The 17,431-nt window shown below is 50.9% G+C and overlaps 7 protein-coding genes across 7 annotated transcripts; 4 read left to right on the top strand and 3 right to left on the bottom strand.

Moving 5' to 3' along the window:
- Positions 1–432: 432 nt before the first annotated feature.
- Positions 433–2,196, top strand: BCR38DRAFT_461904 (uncharacterized protein; the record flags this gene model as incomplete). Its single annotated transcript, XM_040862581.1, has 4 exons — positions 433–583; positions 643–1,355; positions 1,390–1,633; positions 1,685–2,196. 4 exons carry the CDS (start codon positions 433–435, stop codon positions 2,194–2,196), a joined length of 1,620 nt encoding a protein of 539 aa, XP_040709683.1.
- Positions 2,197–2,436: 240 nt separating this feature from the next.
- On the bottom strand, positions 2,437–3,799 carry BCR38DRAFT_356614 (uncharacterized protein; the record flags this gene model as incomplete). The annotated part of the gene is made up of 3 exons (XM_040857032.1): positions 2,437–3,543; positions 3,625–3,663; positions 3,716–3,799. 3 exons carry the CDS (start codon positions 3,797–3,799, stop codon positions 2,437–2,439), a joined length of 1,230 nt encoding a protein of 409 aa, XP_040709682.1.
- Positions 3,800–4,236: 437 nt separating this feature from the next.
- BCR38DRAFT_490965 (3-dehydroshikimate dehydratase) lies at positions 4,237–5,256 on the bottom strand (the record flags this gene model as incomplete). The annotated part of the gene is made up of 1 exon (XM_040864598.1): positions 4,237–5,256. The coding sequence occupies one exon, from the start codon at positions 5,254–5,256 to the stop codon at positions 4,237–4,239; it is 1,020 nt and encodes a 339-aa protein (XP_040709681.1).
- Positions 5,257–10,333: 5,077 nt separating this feature from the next.
- BCR38DRAFT_490964 (uncharacterized protein) lies at positions 10,334–11,080 on the top strand (the record flags this gene model as incomplete). Its single annotated transcript, XM_040864597.1, has 1 exon — positions 10,334–11,080. The coding sequence occupies one exon, from the start codon at positions 10,334–10,336 to the stop codon at positions 11,078–11,080; it is 747 nt and encodes a 248-aa protein (XP_040709680.1).
- Positions 11,081–11,172: 92 nt separating this feature from the next.
- BCR38DRAFT_451983 (uncharacterized protein) lies at positions 11,173–12,254 on the bottom strand. Its single transcript, XM_040861498.1, has one exon. The coding sequence runs from the start codon at positions 11,923–11,925 to the stop codon at positions 11,410–11,412; it is 516 nt and encodes a 171-aa protein (XP_040709679.1). The 5' UTR covers positions 11,926–12,254; the 3' UTR covers positions 11,173–11,409.
- BCR38DRAFT_414803 (uncharacterized protein) lies at positions 12,235–12,780 on the top strand (the record flags this gene model as incomplete). Its single annotated transcript, XM_040858972.1, has 1 exon — positions 12,235–12,780. One exon carries the CDS (start codon positions 12,235–12,237, stop codon positions 12,778–12,780), a length of 546 nt encoding a protein of 181 aa, XP_040709678.1.
- Positions 12,781–15,607: 2,827 nt separating this feature from the next.
- BCR38DRAFT_490962 (uncharacterized protein) lies at positions 15,608–17,006 on the top strand (the record flags this gene model as incomplete). The annotated part of the gene is made up of 2 exons (XM_040864596.1): positions 15,608–16,262; positions 16,318–17,006. 2 exons carry the CDS (start codon positions 15,608–15,610, stop codon positions 17,004–17,006), a joined length of 1,344 nt encoding a protein of 447 aa, XP_040709677.1.
- Positions 17,007–17,431: the final 425 nt, after the last annotated feature.

The following is a 17,431-nucleotide window of genomic DNA, read 5'->3' as shown; positions in this document are numbered from 1 at the left end:
ACCGTATTGATGAGGTCCATGTTTGGTTGGCTACGTAGTGATTTGTTACCCAATGGGTTTTGCTACAGTCGTCCTCATTTCATCCTGCACTCTATTTGGAAAGCGGAAGAGGGTTACGGCCAGCCCGCTGTCCAGCATTTCCCCCCCTCTCTTTCCATACTGACGAAGCACACCAATGGAGCTGTGTGTCTAAGATGCAGCTTCATGAGAGTTTTGGAACTGTGCGTGCGTGTGGTAGTTGGGGAAACCCCAGCATCGTGAGTTGCCCCGCAGCGCCTTTTCAAAATTGCCGACCGTCGGCTCTTTTATCAACAGCTGAGCTAAACTGAGCTGAAAGAAGCTGAACTCTCCCAGTTACGCATTACATCTTATATAGCCGATGGCCCCACGGCAACCATAATCAGAAGATGACAGAATGGATCCACGTTCGCAATGACTAGCCATGCCCCATCGTCGCGTTTTTCTGACGAGGTGGGCGTGTCCCACGATGAGCGGGGACGAAGTGCATCGAGGTCGCGCGATGGTTGCTGGACCTGTCGCGACCGAAAGGCAAAGAAGAGATGTGATGAGAAGCGGCCTACATGTACGTGTCATTTTCGCACAGGCCCCACTGCGTCGAATAACAAACTCATCTCTTACAAGGCGGAAGATGTGAGCGCATGAAGCTGTCTTGCAACTACGCGCCTCGTCCCAAGCTCTCCGAGAGGCGGCGACAAGAGCGACGGAGGGCTGCTGAGAACGCAGCCCGGGTGTCAGATATCTCGCATTCTGTCGGCGGCAATTCGATCGGGTCACTCATCTTGAGACACCAGAACCCAGTTTTCACTTTGAGCCTTCCCGGACCAGCAATAGGGGCCTGTTCTTTGATACTGACCGAACATGACCATGAGGCAATACGTTTCTTCAGGACGGCCTTCGCCAAGTTTCACCACACCAAGAACCCCAAATACTCGCTGATTTCCATCATGTTCCGCATTGCAGAAGCGGATGCCATGGTGATGCACCTCGTTCTATCCCTGGGCTATCGAGAAATGGAGCTTCGACGCCCCAATCAAGTCGGCAAATCCAGACAAACGCCTCTACGGCACTATTCATCGGCACTGAGGCTGATGGCAGATGCCATTGTTCAGGACGACCAGTCACAAGACTTGGACACTATTTTCACAGCCCTCTGGCTGATGCTGCTGTACGAACAGCAGTTCGGCGATGCGAGCGGCCAAGGCTCCTCAAAGCATCTCACCGGCGCTGCTCTGCTACTGCAGCACCAAGGTAGGAGTCTCCTGCCGCTTCCACCGCCAGGACCAGCTTCTGGGAATACATCCATTCTCGCGAAGCAATGCCAGGGGGGTTCGGGGGTTACACTAGGTCGGAAGCTGTCCCTGTACTCAGCTAGGATGTTTAGTCTGGATCTCACTCCAAGACGCCGCAGCTGCATCGTCAGGGATGGGAGGCCAGTTCAACGCCAACTTTTTCAAAGTGTTGAACGAAAATGCGGTGGATCAGGGTTACCCCTCGTCGACGCCAGTTGAGGCGTTCACAAAATTGCACCGGTATTCGTGGGGTGATGGCTACCCACAGTCGGAACTCTTAGACGATGTCGAGAACAGGAATGTATTCGCACTACTTGGGCAGTGTGGCCAGCTGCAGTTTATGATCGCCCAACTCGCGACGCTATATCATTAAGACCCAGCAGCAGGAGCCCAGCGGGTACCCAGCGTCGACCGTGCGATCCAGCAGACCGGAGATACCTTCACCGAGCTGATGGAGGTGGCCAGTGAATTGTCACTCGGGACCGATAACAGCCATCGACTTGTTGCAAATATTCGAAACATTGTCCCTGTGTACTATGCTATCACTCTCGACTTCTTTCGCCTAACTGCCTTTGGCCAGTCCCTTGGGAACCGACAGCGACATGCCCTACGCGAAGTCATGAACTTGGCTTTCCAGTCGTTCAAACATGACGGCGAAGAAGCCATGACGAGGATCACCTGGCCGCTGTTTATTGTAGCGCTTGAGACAGACGACCTGCTGCATCGTGATTGGATTCTCAATCGATTTGCGGCTATCGGCAAGTATGGAGCGAACTTTGAACGTGCGCACAGGTTCCTGGTCGGTACGCTAGCTGTCCAGTCACAGACCGGGAAGCGTGTGGACGTGAGAGAATCGATGAAGAATGTTGAACACTTCATTCTCTAAATGTGCCGTAAACAGGTGCCACGACACACTTGTATCATGTTTTATGAATACGGAATTGCGTGCTCGACGATCTAAAGCCCAGCGTCATTGCTCAAGGAGCCCAGAGGGTCTGACGAGTAGAGCATGTCGCAACGCAAGCTTCCATTTAACGGGTTCACTGCAGGATGTGGGAACAGTGACCAAGTTCCATTTCACACGATCACGACTTCCGTGCTGTGAGTATTTGCTATCTTACACTCCCTATTTCCCGGGAACCTGCCCGGTGGGTTCTAGCTCCTTGTGGTAAATGCCGCCTTCTAGCAGAGCCTCCGCTTCAGACACGCCGATGAACTTCCACACCCCCGCTGTTCGGTCTTGTTCTAGAGATTGGGACTCTGACACCGGAATACCTCTCGACAAAACCTCAAACTCTTGGTCCCGATCCGTGTTCCTGAAGAAAAGTCTCGGCCACTCGATTCCACCTTCGGCTTCAGCTTCTCTCATTGCCCTTTGGCCTTCTTCAATGACTTTTTTTTCATCATTAACCCTTTGTAGATTGCTAGCAAGAATGGCGTCGGCCACCTTTCCCCAAGCCCTCCTGGACTCCCACGTATCCTGTTGTTCTACTGGCTTAATGCTAAGCTCGGTCAGTGGAATGCCATCCACATGGAACTCCTCGGCCACTTGACCCGTCGCGCAATCCACCACTTTTAAGCTATCATTCCACTGACCATCGATCTTGTACAGTTTCTCCTTGTCTCCCCTTAAGTTGCTTAACTCAGCGCGCACGCTATTCCTCTTACTTCCAAACCCCATGGTTCGCTTGCACTCAAAGTCAATTGTGGCAAGAAAGCCCGAACTTGACGAAATATAACACGTCCCTTCCAACTCAGGATACGGTTGGCCCTTTATCAACCCCTTGATGCTCATGGTCGGCAGCGTCATCAGGTGGCTTTCTCCGTGCACTCCATCGCGTATGATCGCATGGCCAATCTGTTTGATGGTCACGCCACTGGTAGGACTGAACGTGGTTTCCTGGGCCACATACCCCGAAGATGACATGCGATGCTGCTTGTTGTACAGGACGCATGCGGTTACTGGAGGGTGATGGGAGACCTGCTCGCTGATCAGCTGCGTCTTGCTGCCTGTCTCGGGTTCTTCGAAAGTGCCGAGAAACAATTCGCCCAGAAAGGCATTGAGAGGCTTCTTGGCGCCGCCGTCGGAGTCTGCGGTGGCTTCTGGGTAGACTTGACGCTTGAGGCTGCATAGGAAGTTCTTCAGGACCAGAAAGGCTCGCTGCGCCGGGTCCTCCTCACAAGACGGCTGTAGGAAGAGTTTGTGCCTTTCTGCCCACGAAGCTGGTATTTCCTACGTAAGTATGCGTGAGCCATCGGGTTTTCGGAGAACACCAAAAGTTGATGTGTGTTATGGGAGATGGAGGCAGCTCACAGTGACTGATTTGGGCGACAGTACGAACGGTGGGGCCGTCTGTCATGAAATCAGTCGCCACGCGTCAACTGGTGCTTGAATATCAACATACAACATTTGAAAGATCGTCTTTCACTGTCGCAAGGTATCCCAAGAAGTCTTTCAACTGGGAGACATTGGATTGTTGTTGCCTCATATTTTAAGCTCTTGAGCTATGACGTATTGGGGTTTGGAAGAGCTTCACAGGGGCTGGTTTGAACTGCCGGTCTGGACCTATGTTGATCAGTTTGACTATAAGCAGTTATTGTCTTCCAAAGACCTAAGAAACTTGTGAGAAGCGATTCCCTTGTTTATCATGTCTTAGAGTTGCCTGCCAAGTCGGATGTGTTGACGTCGCGTGGCTTAGAGTTGTTTCTCCAAATGGATGACGTTATATCCGGCAGCTAGGATTCACCTGCCACCAGATTCCATCTCTAGTAGGCCATTAGATCTTATCGCGGGCATGTACGGTGAGAACAATTATCTCCTTGCAAACAGTCTGATGAATATTCACTACAAGGTAATTTGTAACGCAGCTCATCCGAATTGCTATGCTCGCTTAATCCTGCCAAACCCCCACTTTTCAACATGCCATCACGACTGCAACAGCTTCCCCAGCGAGTCCATGGCTTTCTTACTGTAATCACCCATGTCGACAGACTTCTTCTGTCCTCCTGGATCAAACACCTCTACGGAAAACCATCCATTAAACCCAGTGTCCATCACAGCTGTGAGGAATTCCTTCACCGGGAGATACCCGCCATCGTACGGCAAGGGGCGATAACGGTGACTCCACTGCCCGCGCGGGCGCAACCCATCCTCGTTGGTCTTGGCTTCTATCGGCGTGTCCATTTTGTACGCATCCGAGATCTGCAACAAGTAAATCCTGTCCGCCGGCACCGTGACCGACAGCTCCGCCAAGCTCTCACCCCACCTGCTCTCCAGCTCCCCGCGCGAAATGCCCTCGACAACGCCCGACTTCGTGGTCGGGTCGCCCCACTCCCCTCCCGCGCTCTGAAAGGTATCCAAGCACATGCCCAGGTTCGGCCGGTTCGCCTTCTGCACGATTTGCCACACGTCCTTCCACCTCGGCGCGCGCGTCGCCCAGCACCAGTTCTCGTACGCGATCAGGAATCCCTTCTCCGCGCACAGGTCCGCTAGCTCTGCCAGGTCGGCGGCCAGCTCGTCGAAGGACGACGAGATATCGTCGGCGTCCGAGGACCCCACTTGCAGCATGTTGGTGCCGACGGCTTCCATGATGCGGATCCAGCCCCGCGCGCGGGCGAAGGCGTCTTCGCGCTCCTTGCTGCCCTTGGGCCAGCCCTCGAATTTGGCAAAGGGCTGCAGCATAAGGATTTGCAGGTTGTGCTGCGCGGTTAGGCTCTTGATTTCGCGCCCGATAGAGACAAGGGTGTCGTAGTCTGCGGGGTCGGGCTTGACGCCGTGCAGCATTTGACCGTAGGAGAGGACTTCCGGCATGGAGAGCTCGATGGCGTCGAAGCCGGCGTCCGCGATGGCTTTGAGTTTTAGGGGGAGGGTGTGCGAGTCTTTGAAGCCGATGCTGCAGGTGGCGTAGCAGGTCGGGATGGTGGAGTCGCCGTACTTGATCGGCATCTTGGGGGATTGATTGACGGAACTATCTCTTTGAAGAAGGGACAGTCGCGGGAACGAAATACGGCGGCTTTACTATCAAACCTGGAAATGTTGCACGGGTTTCGTGAGGGAAATAGTGAGGCTTTGGGGGTCACGTCTTGCGACTACGTTGGTGACGTCACGAAGAGCTGCAGAAGATGAAGCTCTAGTCATGAGGGGGGCAGGTCTACAATCCTGGCGTTTAACGTACCCCACGGTCCAATTGAACACTTTCGCGCATTTCCGTACAACCTAGGTTTTATCCCTTATTTTCCACCTTCTACAATGGCACGTAATTGGGAAGAAAGCGATATTCAATTAGCGCTTCAAGCGCTTCAAAATAACCCCAAACTAAGCGTACGATCCGTAGCACGGATCTATAATATCCCTCATACAACCTTACGTCACCGATATCGCGGCGGTACTTCACGACAGGATATACGATCACCAACGCAAAAGCTTACCTATTCCGAAGAATACGCGATCGTACGCTACATAGTCGACCTAGATTCACGATCATTTCCTCCTCGAATAAGTGGTGTTGAAGATATGGCGAATCGACTACTCCACCAACGCGACGCAGGACGCGTCGGTATTAACTGGGCTTCGAGCTTCGTACGACGACAACCAGACCTCCGGACGCGTTTTAATCGAAGAATCGACTACCAGAGAGTCCTCTGCGAAGATCCCGATGCGTACCGCGCGTGGTTTTATCTTGTACGGAATACAATTAATAAGTATGGAATTCAAGAGGAGGATATCTATAATTTTGACGAGACTGGGTTTCTTATGGGTCAAATCTCATCCGAGATAGTTGTAACGACCTCTGATCGACGTGGAAGACCTAGAGCAGTACAGCAAGGGAATAGGGAATGGGTTACAGTTATCCAGGGCGTCGGATCGGACGGCTATACTATCCCTCCGTATATCATCTTTGCTGGTAAAACTCACCTATCTTCGTGGTACGAAAATAGCCTACTACCAAAGGATTGGGTTATCGCAGTTACGAAAAATGGCTGGACTACAAATGAAAGAGGCGAGGACTGGATTCGACATTTCGATCAACATACAAAGCTTCGTACGAAAGGTGTTTATCGCCTCTTAATTCTCGACGGCCACGAGAGCCACCACTCGACCGCTTTCGAGCTCTACTGTAAAGAGAACTCTATTATCACACTCTGTATGCCTGCTCATTCGTCGCATAAGCTCCAACCTCTCGATATCGGCTGTTTTCGTGCACTGAAAAGAGCGTACGGTAAAGAAATTGAGGATCTTATGCGGGCACATATTACCCATATCTCGAAGGAGGACTTCCTCTCCGCGTTCTTAAAAGCGTTCCAGGCAACTTTTACGATATCAAATATCCAGGGAGGTTTCCGAGGGGCAGGACTCGTACCGTACGATCCGGAATATGTGATTTCGCAGTTAGATGTGAAGTTACATACTCCAACACCTCCGGGTACCTCGTCTGGCCTTCCTATTATCTGGGAGTCGAAGACCCCAAATAACCCAATTGAGGCACAATCCCAGACCGAATACGTGAAAAACCGAGTTATACGACATCAAAATAGCTCCCCGACAGCTACACTTACTACACTTGACCAGTTTGCGAAGGGTACGACGCAGGTTATGCACCGGCTTGCTCTTTTAGAGGGTGAGAACGCCGCGCTTCGAAAGGCAAATGAGACACTTAGCCGGCGGCGTTATACGAGAAAAAAACGTTTACAGTATGGAGGATCACTTCTTATACAAGCTGGAGAAGATTTACAGTCTCAGAAGCTAGCTAACGGAGAGTTAGATAATAAATCGCGCTGGAGTCGTAGTCGTACGAGGAGGCCAGAGATACTTCAGCAACGCTGTAGGACGTGCGGAGAGCCCGGTCATAATATGCGTACTTGTCAGAATAGTAAAGAGATATCCGAAGAAGATAATTCCGAGTAGTTTTAATTATTTTTTTACGTTATAGTTGAATTAACTTATATCTTATTGTACGAGGTCTTAAGAAGTGTTCAATTGGACCGTGGGGTACGTTAGCAGATCGACGATAGCTCGATGGCGATTTATGTATGTAAGTATGAACACATGCTAGAAACACGAGGAGGGATATCAAGTTTTGCCGGCACAAAAATATGTCACAGGCATTTCGACGGAATGTGCATGAGCTGACATAATTCAACGATGGGGTCAACGGTTAATTTACACATGGGTGCTGCCCCTTAGGACCGTCTGATCTAGTAAGTGTGAATTAAATCCAAGCATCATTATTCAAGGTATCACAACAATAACACAAACATGTGAAACCCCGATAAAAAACCAAGGAACTCCATACTTACTCCTAGTCATATCGTGCCGACCTACGAGAGGCCAAATCATATCCAAAGATGCACAGGTCGCCTTCCATGATCACCACATGATATATTGATTGCTACACTGCCGGTTGGCCGCCTCCAATCATTCGTCTTGGCACTTCCCTCTCTCCTTCACGAGGACACACACTGGGGCAGCAAGTTGTCTACAAGGCATCCTCGGCGCCGTGACCCTTGAGGACGTAAACGGTGCGGATATCCTTCGGGCCGATCCATTTTGGCAGCTGGTGGTGCGGATTAGCATTTAGGCTTTCGCGTTGCATGCATGGCATAGCATTTGCATATCAGGGGTCTTAGAGGTGTCAGAACATGGAGGTTACGGTTCAATGGAGGGATGGTGGAAGGTATGGGAGCTTACGTGCTGCTCAGGCCGCGGAGACTTACGATAGTTCGTAAAGTGCACTCTTCGATATTTCTTAGCCTACGTTTGGCGCGTCAAGCGTCGAAATGTTGAACGTTGAACAGCAGAGCTTACATTAGACTTGATAGCGTTGTAAGTCGCGAGACTCGGGTCCCGTAAGCGAGCGCGGGTCTTGCCGAAGACTATGCAGGGGCCGAAACAAGCTTTGAAGCCTATAATGCATGGTTTTTACATATCAGGAAACCGAAGTGCCCGTGACTATTTCGATAAGAAAGACCTTTCACATTGTTCGACGGGGTTGAAGCAGCCGAAAATCTGCGAGCACCACGGACTCAGGTGCGCGCCGTGTCCATCGTAAGACATGGGGTGAGTGTACACCGGTGTTGGAGCCGCCGTTGTCGTTGGATAAGTCGGTCTAGGTTGTTGTTGCTACGGTGGTGGGGATAATATCAGATCGGGCTATAGTTGTTGTGGGCTGGCGGAATGGATCGGTTGCGGTTTCATCATCTCTTGTTACGGTGATGGGGGGCGCCATCTAAGGTTGCGGTTGGTATATCCTGGGAGGCGAGCTTAGACTGCCCGTGTATCCTTGCCAATGTTGCACAAAGTTTTATGATTATATGAACTTGATGTTGTTCAAGTTATACGATGCTGACTGATGAGATCCTCAAAATTGGTCATGAGGGTTTGGTATCCTGCCGTGTTGCGGCAGAGATATTTGGTATTTGTACTGGAACAGATCCATCGGGTTCTTGTCAAGAAACGAAGATTAGGCTGCAGGCCTCTTGATAGGTGAAAACAAGCGGGAGCAGAGCTCAACGTGGGGAACCGCGCCGGCATGGCTTTATCAAATATGACAATCTGTCATGCCTTGGTAGCTTCAACCATCGTCCATCGTACCGCTGAACCACCATCACTTCGAAGATTGAAGGCGCGGCTCTAGATTGACAGTTGGGCTGGTTTGCTTGGGTCTGGACCACCAGCTATCAAATAAGATCATACCATCTTATTACTACTTTTATCGCTCCAAGAAGCCTTTCCGTATAAATGGAGCGGCTATGTGGGTTTATGATGACTCATAGTGAGTACTTTTCTATGTTCCAGCGTATCCCTGTCAAGTTCCAAATAATCCACTGGGATGATATGCACATATTCCTTTGCCGTATTGGTTTGTGTAAATAAGCATATGCCAAGGCTTGGGTGAGATGTGATCTACGTATAGCGCAGCTGAAGCTTGACGGCTGCAGCAGGGACTCGATTGGTTGATAACATGAATGTGGTGCGGATGCAATCGATCAATTCGAAAGTCTCGTCAAGATCAGGGACATCATCACATCCAGACGGTTGGCACCCCTGCTTTGTCATGGGATAATGATTCGGTAGTTGCTGCAAACGCGTCTTTCCTCGTAAGTCAGGTCCGATTCCCAGATGAGCGGCTTTCAATCGGTCTTGGTTCTGGTGGTGGCACATATATTGCGTACAAAGAGAATAATGGTACAAATGAGCTACTGGCTCAAGCCGGAAGCAAATGTAGATTCCACCATAAAAGGTACTTAAACGACGAGAATGCGTGGTATCTATCTGCAGACAGAAACTCCGCGTGGTGGATTATAGAAAGCTATCCGGCTTGTAAGCCTTATAACTTGTCTTGGGACGCAAAACCAGTTCCCATTTCAGAGGTGCGAAGTACAGGTAATTGCGCTGTGCCACTGAAGATATGTCTTGGGACCTGGCAAGAAATATATCAGGTTTTCTAGCAGATTCCTGAAAACCATCTCACTTTAACGAAATTTTCGTCAAGTAAAAAGCCTGGGAGGGCTAATATATTCAGTGCTTTGCTCTATTAGCGATAACTACAAATATTGTTACAATCTCCAGACTACTAGTTTCAACTTCCAAGAACAAAACTTCAAGTATAGGCCACACAGCAACTGAAAATGCAGCATTGATATACTTCAGTGAAATGGAAAAGCATAAAGATCAGATTCCGAACTAGCAGTCGGATGCTGCACTAAGTAGGGTGCAGGGAATACAGTCACAGATGACTACGTGCAAACAGGCCCAAAGGGGAAACTGAATGACATCAAACTCAAAGAATATATGTTCAACTGTAAGACTGCAATAAAGGTGAATTGGAGTATAAATATAACGACTTGGTCAAAAGTCTAGGGGTGGTTGACCTGGCATTCCTATAAACATGTTGCCGGGCCATATCTTGCCAGCAAAGCTACTTATTGCATCATGATAAAGACCCAATGACCTCCGCATGCTCATCGGATACCCACAAGAAATACCAGATATATTTTAATCACGCCAAGCAACATCTAGAATCATGGCCCAATCACACCCCACCCTACTAAGCAAAACCGTAGTGTCCTACACGTGTAAAGACGGAACCCACTTCGAGATCCATTTCTACCTCCGCTCGGACGCCTCCACCGTCACCTATACAGAACCATGCCACGCCGATCCTTTCGCCGGACATAACTGGATAGAATCGGTCCAAGTCGAGATCTACACCAACGACAGCGTCTTCTGTGGCCATTGCCACGGCACCCTCCTCCGGCGGCAGTTCTTCACCAAATCTCTCGATGATCACCTCGCATCCATTGACTCGTCAGGGTACAAATACCCCGAGCTGAGCCTCATGGCGGAGGACTTGCTTGATGACCGGGGTAAGCGGCGCAAAGATTTCAAGCTGGAACAAGGCCTTCAGCAGAGTAAAAAAGAAGTTATTTCTCTGGATGAGCTGGAAGACGCCGATATTGCTGTGGTGGAGCTGATCGCTATTGACAAATCCGTGCAACGCAGGGGCGTGGGCCGGGCTATTGTGCAGACTTTGCTGGAGCAGATTCGTTGCAGATGCGCACCGGAGGGGTTTGTCATGCTCGCGCGGCCGGAGGTGATCGTGAAGAGCGGTCGAACTTGCGAGGTTATGAGAGCGAAAGGCAGGTCGGAGGAGGAGATTGGGGGGTATTTACAAGAACAAGCGAGCGTGCCGAGGATGTTTTGGCAAGGGGTGGGATTCCGGCGATTCAGCAATTCCGTCTGGTTTGGGTTTGTTGGAGATACGAAGTAGCCGTCTAGGGGCCTTTGCTCGGGGTACACTTATGATCATGAACGACTTAGTCCTGTTGATTGTAGTAGCAATGTTGCTTTTTGAATTTATGGGTATATAATACTATCACTGACATAGTTGGTAGTGCAATGTAGTATAGTCCTCCGTTGTGCATTGTCCATCCCTCATATCCACAAACTCCCCGATCCTAATGCTTTTGACCACGGGATATCCCAAAACAAAACGCCGTGCCGCTCATGCATGCAAATTAATCATGATAATATCTCATGGGAATACAAATCTTGTCTCCTCCTCATGCCAATCTCGAAACGAGTGCCCGATCAGTCTCTTCACTGCCTCGGATACTCCGTCTCACTAGCCTCACCACGCTCCCGTCTGCGCAGCTCACTAGCTACACTGTCATCACCCTGCCCTTCCGGCCCAGGGTACCCATCCAGCTCGTCTCCACTGAACAGCGTCAGGCCATGCGGGTTGGCCGGCGTAGGCTCCGTGGACGGAATCTCCTCGCAAACGCGATCATACACGACCAAGTTGGCCGCCTGCCAGGGGACGTCGGCACCAAAGACGCCGTAGAGTTCGCAAATGGGATTGGCGGCATCGGGGGGCAGGCCGAAGGCGAAGCTGCGGCAGGAGGGGTTGAGGAGACATAAGTCTGAGCAGTCGGCGGCGGTAGTCGCGGACGGGGTAGTGAGCGGGACGCGGGTCCCTGTTGGTGCGGTGGGGGCAGCGCCGCATATGGGAGAGCGTTGGTTGGTCTCAAGGGGCAAGGCCGTGGAGGTTTGGAGGTGGAGGGCGAGGGTGAGGTAGGCGATAAGAGCCGTGGTGGGGGATGTGGTGTATTTCATTTTGAGATTTGGAAGGACCACAGATTTTGGGAGTTGTTTGAGAGTGAGAGTGATGGATAATACTCGCTTTGAGTTCGTTGGCAGTGGTTGAGGACAGTGGTATTAGATAATTATACGCTCGGTGAATCGACGATGAACGAGTGAGTGTATATAGCGATTATTGGATTTCTTGAAGGATAGCGAGTGTCAACAAGAAATCGAGCAGAGTGAGCGTTGGAGTGATAGAGAAAGAATAGTGTCTGGGTAGGGACGAACCCGGTTTCTTATGTATAACAATGGCAAACCTCACCTGTCCATGTGGGTATAACCATGCGGCAAACATCCATGCCTCGACGCTCAGCCTCAAGTGATTCACACTCACCAGGGGGTTTCCAGATTCCCGTAACGGTGGGTCCCCGGTGGATCGTCGAGGCTAGCTGGTTTGAGACGGCCTGTCATGCAAGACGACACATTTTGTGGAGCATGTCTGTGATCCACGATAGGCCTGGATCACGGTGGGACACTGCGTTCCTGGGTCAATGGAGATGCCTCCAAACGGTCTATCTCATCTACGAGACCCCTTGGCCCCTGAATCAAACCCCAGGTTTCACGGGTTTAGAGCCCCATGTGGTGGATTGGGCCGTTCGTCATGGCTTCGTGTACGGCTATGCAGTACTAAAATTAGACTTGACTCGCGGACATTTATGGAATTGTTTTCCTCTCCCGAGTTCATCAGATAGGGAAGAGACAAGTTTCTGCGAGTTGTGCATGGAAGAACCATGGCGCATAATGATATGCGTATGGGTCTGGCTTTTCACAGCCTCTGAGCCAATCTCCGATGGACCCCTTTTGAATTATTCAATGAGTCGCACATAGTTGCGTCTCGACTTATCTTCTTACTCACTCGACCTCCTACACTGCTGTTCTAACCTGGTTGAGGCTATTCCGACCCTATGTGACCATTCTGTTAGCCTGTATCAGTTCCGTCCTGACACGGCCGAGAAGATACATGGCTGGCAGTTTGGGCTGATTGAGGTAGCATTTTATCCAGTCTAGCTGCGGTACACTGGCCAACTCGTTACGATACCGAGCAAACGGACCAATAGACACACGCGTGTGCTACTGGCACGGCAGCCTTACGGCGGCCGGTGCGATAGTGAGACCCTGAATCCAGAAGGCCATTTCGGAGGAAGCCCGAGTCATTATCCCTGCAAGGAGTCTATCGCAAAACCTTAGACTAACCCGAACGCTGTTCGCTAAACCGAATGCCTTGCCCTGATCCAGCAAGCTCCCGCTTCTTCGGATAGTCGTGGGGAACATCAGACGGTTGGACGACTGCAACGTCTCTCCTCCAAGCCTCTAGTCGCCGACTTGACTTCTTCAGTTCAGACGACTGCGGGAAAATCATCGCATCGTGTTCTAGAAATATTCCTAGGACCTACCTTGTTGCGGCTCTACTCAAATATCCGCCACGGTGGTTAGTAAGAATAAGAGTCCAGGTCTTCAAGAAATTCTCAGTATGACCTGATGATCCAAATGAGTCAGGCAACAATGCATTTGCTATCTATCAGCCCAGTCTCACAAAAACGTAGCTATTCTCCGCATGAGCAGAATCGATTTGACCATGGATTAAGATTGACATGCCAACCGATGAGGTGTATATTACTCGTTTGCGTACATACCGGTTTGGGCGCCTTATCTCGTTTATTAGATCTTCATCTGTTTGGAGAGCTGCATTGTCGTTTAATAAAGGACGATACGAAATCTATCTGACTATGTTCTGTTCACCTGAAAAGCTAGTGAGTGCTACGTGCCCCAGGCACACCGGCTGGGTGCTGGGTGCAGCACTTGGGCCAACTGCCCATAGATAGCCCTACCGTAGCTGGGATTTAGTGCCATCATCAGCATCATCACCAATAGAGCTGTGTTGTCCGAATTTCCCACAGCCAGTGCTTTTTGCAATCCCTGCCTGTTATCTATCACCACATATACCTACAAGGTCGGAGGTGCTTTCTACCCGTGGAGCGTGCCAACGAGCAGTGTAAATTTAGAATCTCAGCGGGAAGGTAATGTTAACAAGGTTTAGGATGCTCATCGCTTTGATGTCGGGGGAGTAGCCTTGTTCTTAATAGTAACCAGGTCATTGGGTCCCGTAGACTTTGAAGATAGTAGAGTAGTGAACGAAGGTAGAGTAGTGAACGAAGTGCTAGAAGAGCAGCGCCCGACGTGAAGCAAAACAAACATGCATCCTCTCCTACATATATTCGCCAATACAGATGGCATAGACCGAGGTGTTTGATTTGGTTGAATTCCAAAGTCCGTCAAACACGGGGTGTTCTAGCGGGCAAGAGGTCTATCGGCATCACCGTAACCTTCTGGATTGAGTACTGCTAAGTGTAGCCAAACTGTCGTAGGGGAAGGGGACAAGATGAGGCTGTCCCTGATCAGTATTATTCCAGGGTATCAAACAATTGCAAGTGGGGCGTCGACCGCAGTCGAGAAGCTGCACACCAAAGGCTACGTAGCCTTCAACTTGCTATAATTCTACGTAGGAGACTTGATCCGCTTAGAGGACTGCACCGTTCGATAGCCCTCGATTCAAGAATTCCAAAAATACCAATAGAAGTGCAAATGGCTTCACATACGGCATTGCGGCATGCGAAGTTAAGGCGACTGATACCCGCTGATGGTCAGCTGCCCAACCGCAACTGCGCATTGACTCTTCGAACACGGCTAGCCTGCAGTTCCAGAATGGGCCTTCAAGGCGGCCGCATCGCTGAAAACGCACATTTTGCCAAGGGGCCGGTCTGGTGCGTTACATCAATACCACCAACGCACAGGGGGGTCTTCAAAGCGGCTGAATCGCACAATAACACATGCTTCAGAACAAGGCTACATCGCGATAACTTGTGCCTTGGCTTTTCGGATGCAGCCAGATTCGCTTCAAAGCGCACTTTTTGCCTCGGCTGCTACAGGCTTGAAGGGTGGAGATCTCGATGGATCTGGTACGATATGATGCCTTTTTCATTGCATTTAACACGAAGCGACAGCTAGACGGCCTACAAACTCCGATGCGCTTCGCCCGATCCAAGAGCTGGATGGTTGGTGGATGTGTTGCGATTCGAAGGTGTTCATGGATTTGAAGTGCGTTAGCAATTCTGGTGCGCTGCAACTGATTGGCCTGGAGAGAGATTTCCGGCTTCAGGTAGTCTTGGCAAATACGCACAAGTTACTCAGCAAATCAAGTATAGAGACCGATTTGTATTTGATGTCAAATCGTAGACGGGATTTGCTTTGTCTGCTGTACGTAGGGCGCCGCTGCAGTAGATCTCTACGAGTCTTTACAAGAAAATCGTTCGACTCGCGTGGCCACATCTGTCAGTCGCACTGGCACGAGTCAAGTAGATAAGCCATGATGTTGATCGTTGACTTTTCCCGCTCTCTAGCTTGGATTGAAATAGGCATGTATGACGGGAGGGACGAAATAGTTGACGTTGAACACCTGCCTAACGTCAACCAGGTTGAAGGATTCTCGGCCGGGAACTCTTGACTTTTTAAGGTTTGCTGAACAGGGTCGCTGCCAAGCCAATTGAAGCAAATGCCCCAGCGCCCGTGCACTCGTTCTGCCGCTTGTACAGCGGAAACCTTGAAGTAGATAGCTGCACATCTCATTCGACTCAAGCGTGCCAATTGGACTGACGTGATGTTCCACCACGTGGTCTCGTCCATGAACACGAGCAGGCCATCCATATGGCGACACCCTGTTGCTGCGAGGGCGAGCCCAATGTCCAGCTTCATCCACAGAGGATGGCCTGCGCTTTTTACGGCTTCGCAACCGGCGAGACAGCGCGTCCACGGCGTCTGTCCCATTTTCAAGGCCGCAAATGGTATGCTCAACACCACAATAACCCAGTCTTTGGTACCTACGTGGACTCCCATGGGCATTCGCAAGCTCGCCCACACCACGCATCTCCCGATCCCTCACGGGCCTAACGTGTCCATGAAGATGAAGAAGAGAGAGCTAAAGGAGGAGCTGCGTCGTCTGCGTGCCGAGTGGCGCCTAAAGCAGTCTCAATCTGCTGTGGATCGTGAGACCCATAGTTTGGTTGCCAAGCAAGCAGAGAATCATACTCAATCCGACACCAAGGGCGAAAGTGGTCAATCTACGGAAGTGCAGGCACCTTCGGGGACACCAACGGAGAAGCTCGTGTCGAAAAAGGAGGTGCTGCTCAACGAAGTGCGCTGGTTACGTGAGCAGCTGCTTCAAATCGAGGCCAACAAAGGCTCTGAAGTCAACGACACGGAAGGCAGCAGTCAAGAAGTGGCGGATCGCCGTGAAGAATCATCGCCCGATCTTGGTCAGTGTCTGCAGATCTCTTCTCCACGGAGCGTTCATGTTGATTCGAAACCCAGACTCTCCTGTTTTCGAGCATCCCTCCTTGCACGGTTTACAATTCGCATACCTGCCTTTCAAAGCTCAGCATTATGTACTCACCGAGGCCCAGAGAATCGCGGAGGAAAGCTGTTTCAACTTTGCCCAGACATGGCTGCCGTCCTTTCTGCAACAATATGGCTGGGACTGTGCTTGCGCAGGGGAAATGAACGCCTGGGCCAACTTCTTCATAGCCCATGCCGAAGAGGTCCCCAGGGCAGTATTTCAACCCACTGAACTGCCGCTACCCGTCATCCTGAACAAGACTATCCTCTTACGCAACATTGCTGTTCACCGAGTGCCGACGCCGGCGCCAGAGGTCGTGGATCTCATTGCGGCAGCACATATGCTGACAATTACGCTGGGGGACAAGGAGCGCATGGCACAGCTTGGGGATTTGCGTGCGCTGCTAGACTGGAGTATCGAGACCATGACGATGAACAAGACGGCCCTCAAAAGCTCCGTGGGACCGCAGCTGTACGAGATTCAGCAACAGCGCGACGAACTAGCCAGACGGGAGCGCGAGATTATAGCCCGGCTCTGGGAGGAGGACGCTGCCCAAAGAGCCCACGTGGGTTCGATGATGGAACAGTCCATCATGAAGGCTCTGCGGAAGAACGTATCTCCGGAAGAGCTGTATTATTGGACCAAGTTCTCGGAGGATTGGTAGCAGATGAAGCAGAGGGCTGGCCATCTGAGCTACTAGCTGGCATGAAAGGCGAAGACCTGCGAACCCCAAAAGAACCTTGCTGGACAGAGAGACCAATTAGGGAACGGTCCTTCTTCTGGCCGACAGGATATCCTGGCTCTCTTCTTCCGTCCGAAGAAGAGCAGCGAAACAAGCCTTCCTGGTTCAGGTTTCACCCCACCAGATGCGAAGGAAGCAAATTGGACGGAATGACTGACACGGCGGTCGGAGGAACTGAGCCGGAATAGCGGCAGGAATCACTCCATTCTGTCCCATTTCTTGTGGGCACGCATGAACTGCCTACGAGCTATATCGACCAGGGAATCCCAAGGAAGTGGTTGAAATGTCCTTCGCCGTAAGTGGAAAGTTGTCGCGTGACCTTTCTGTGCTCTAACCCGAAGGCAGTT

The sequence above is a fragment of the Pseudomassariella vexata genome (assembly GCF_002105095.1).
Source record: "Pseudomassariella vexata strain CBS 129021 chromosome Unknown BCR38scaffold_26, whole genome shotgun sequence".
In the NCBI taxonomy this organism is placed as follows: Eukaryota; Fungi; Ascomycota; class Sordariomycetes; order Amphisphaeriales; family Pseudomassariaceae; genus Pseudomassariella; species Pseudomassariella vexata.
This window is presented reverse-complemented; position numbering and strand designations above follow the sequence as displayed.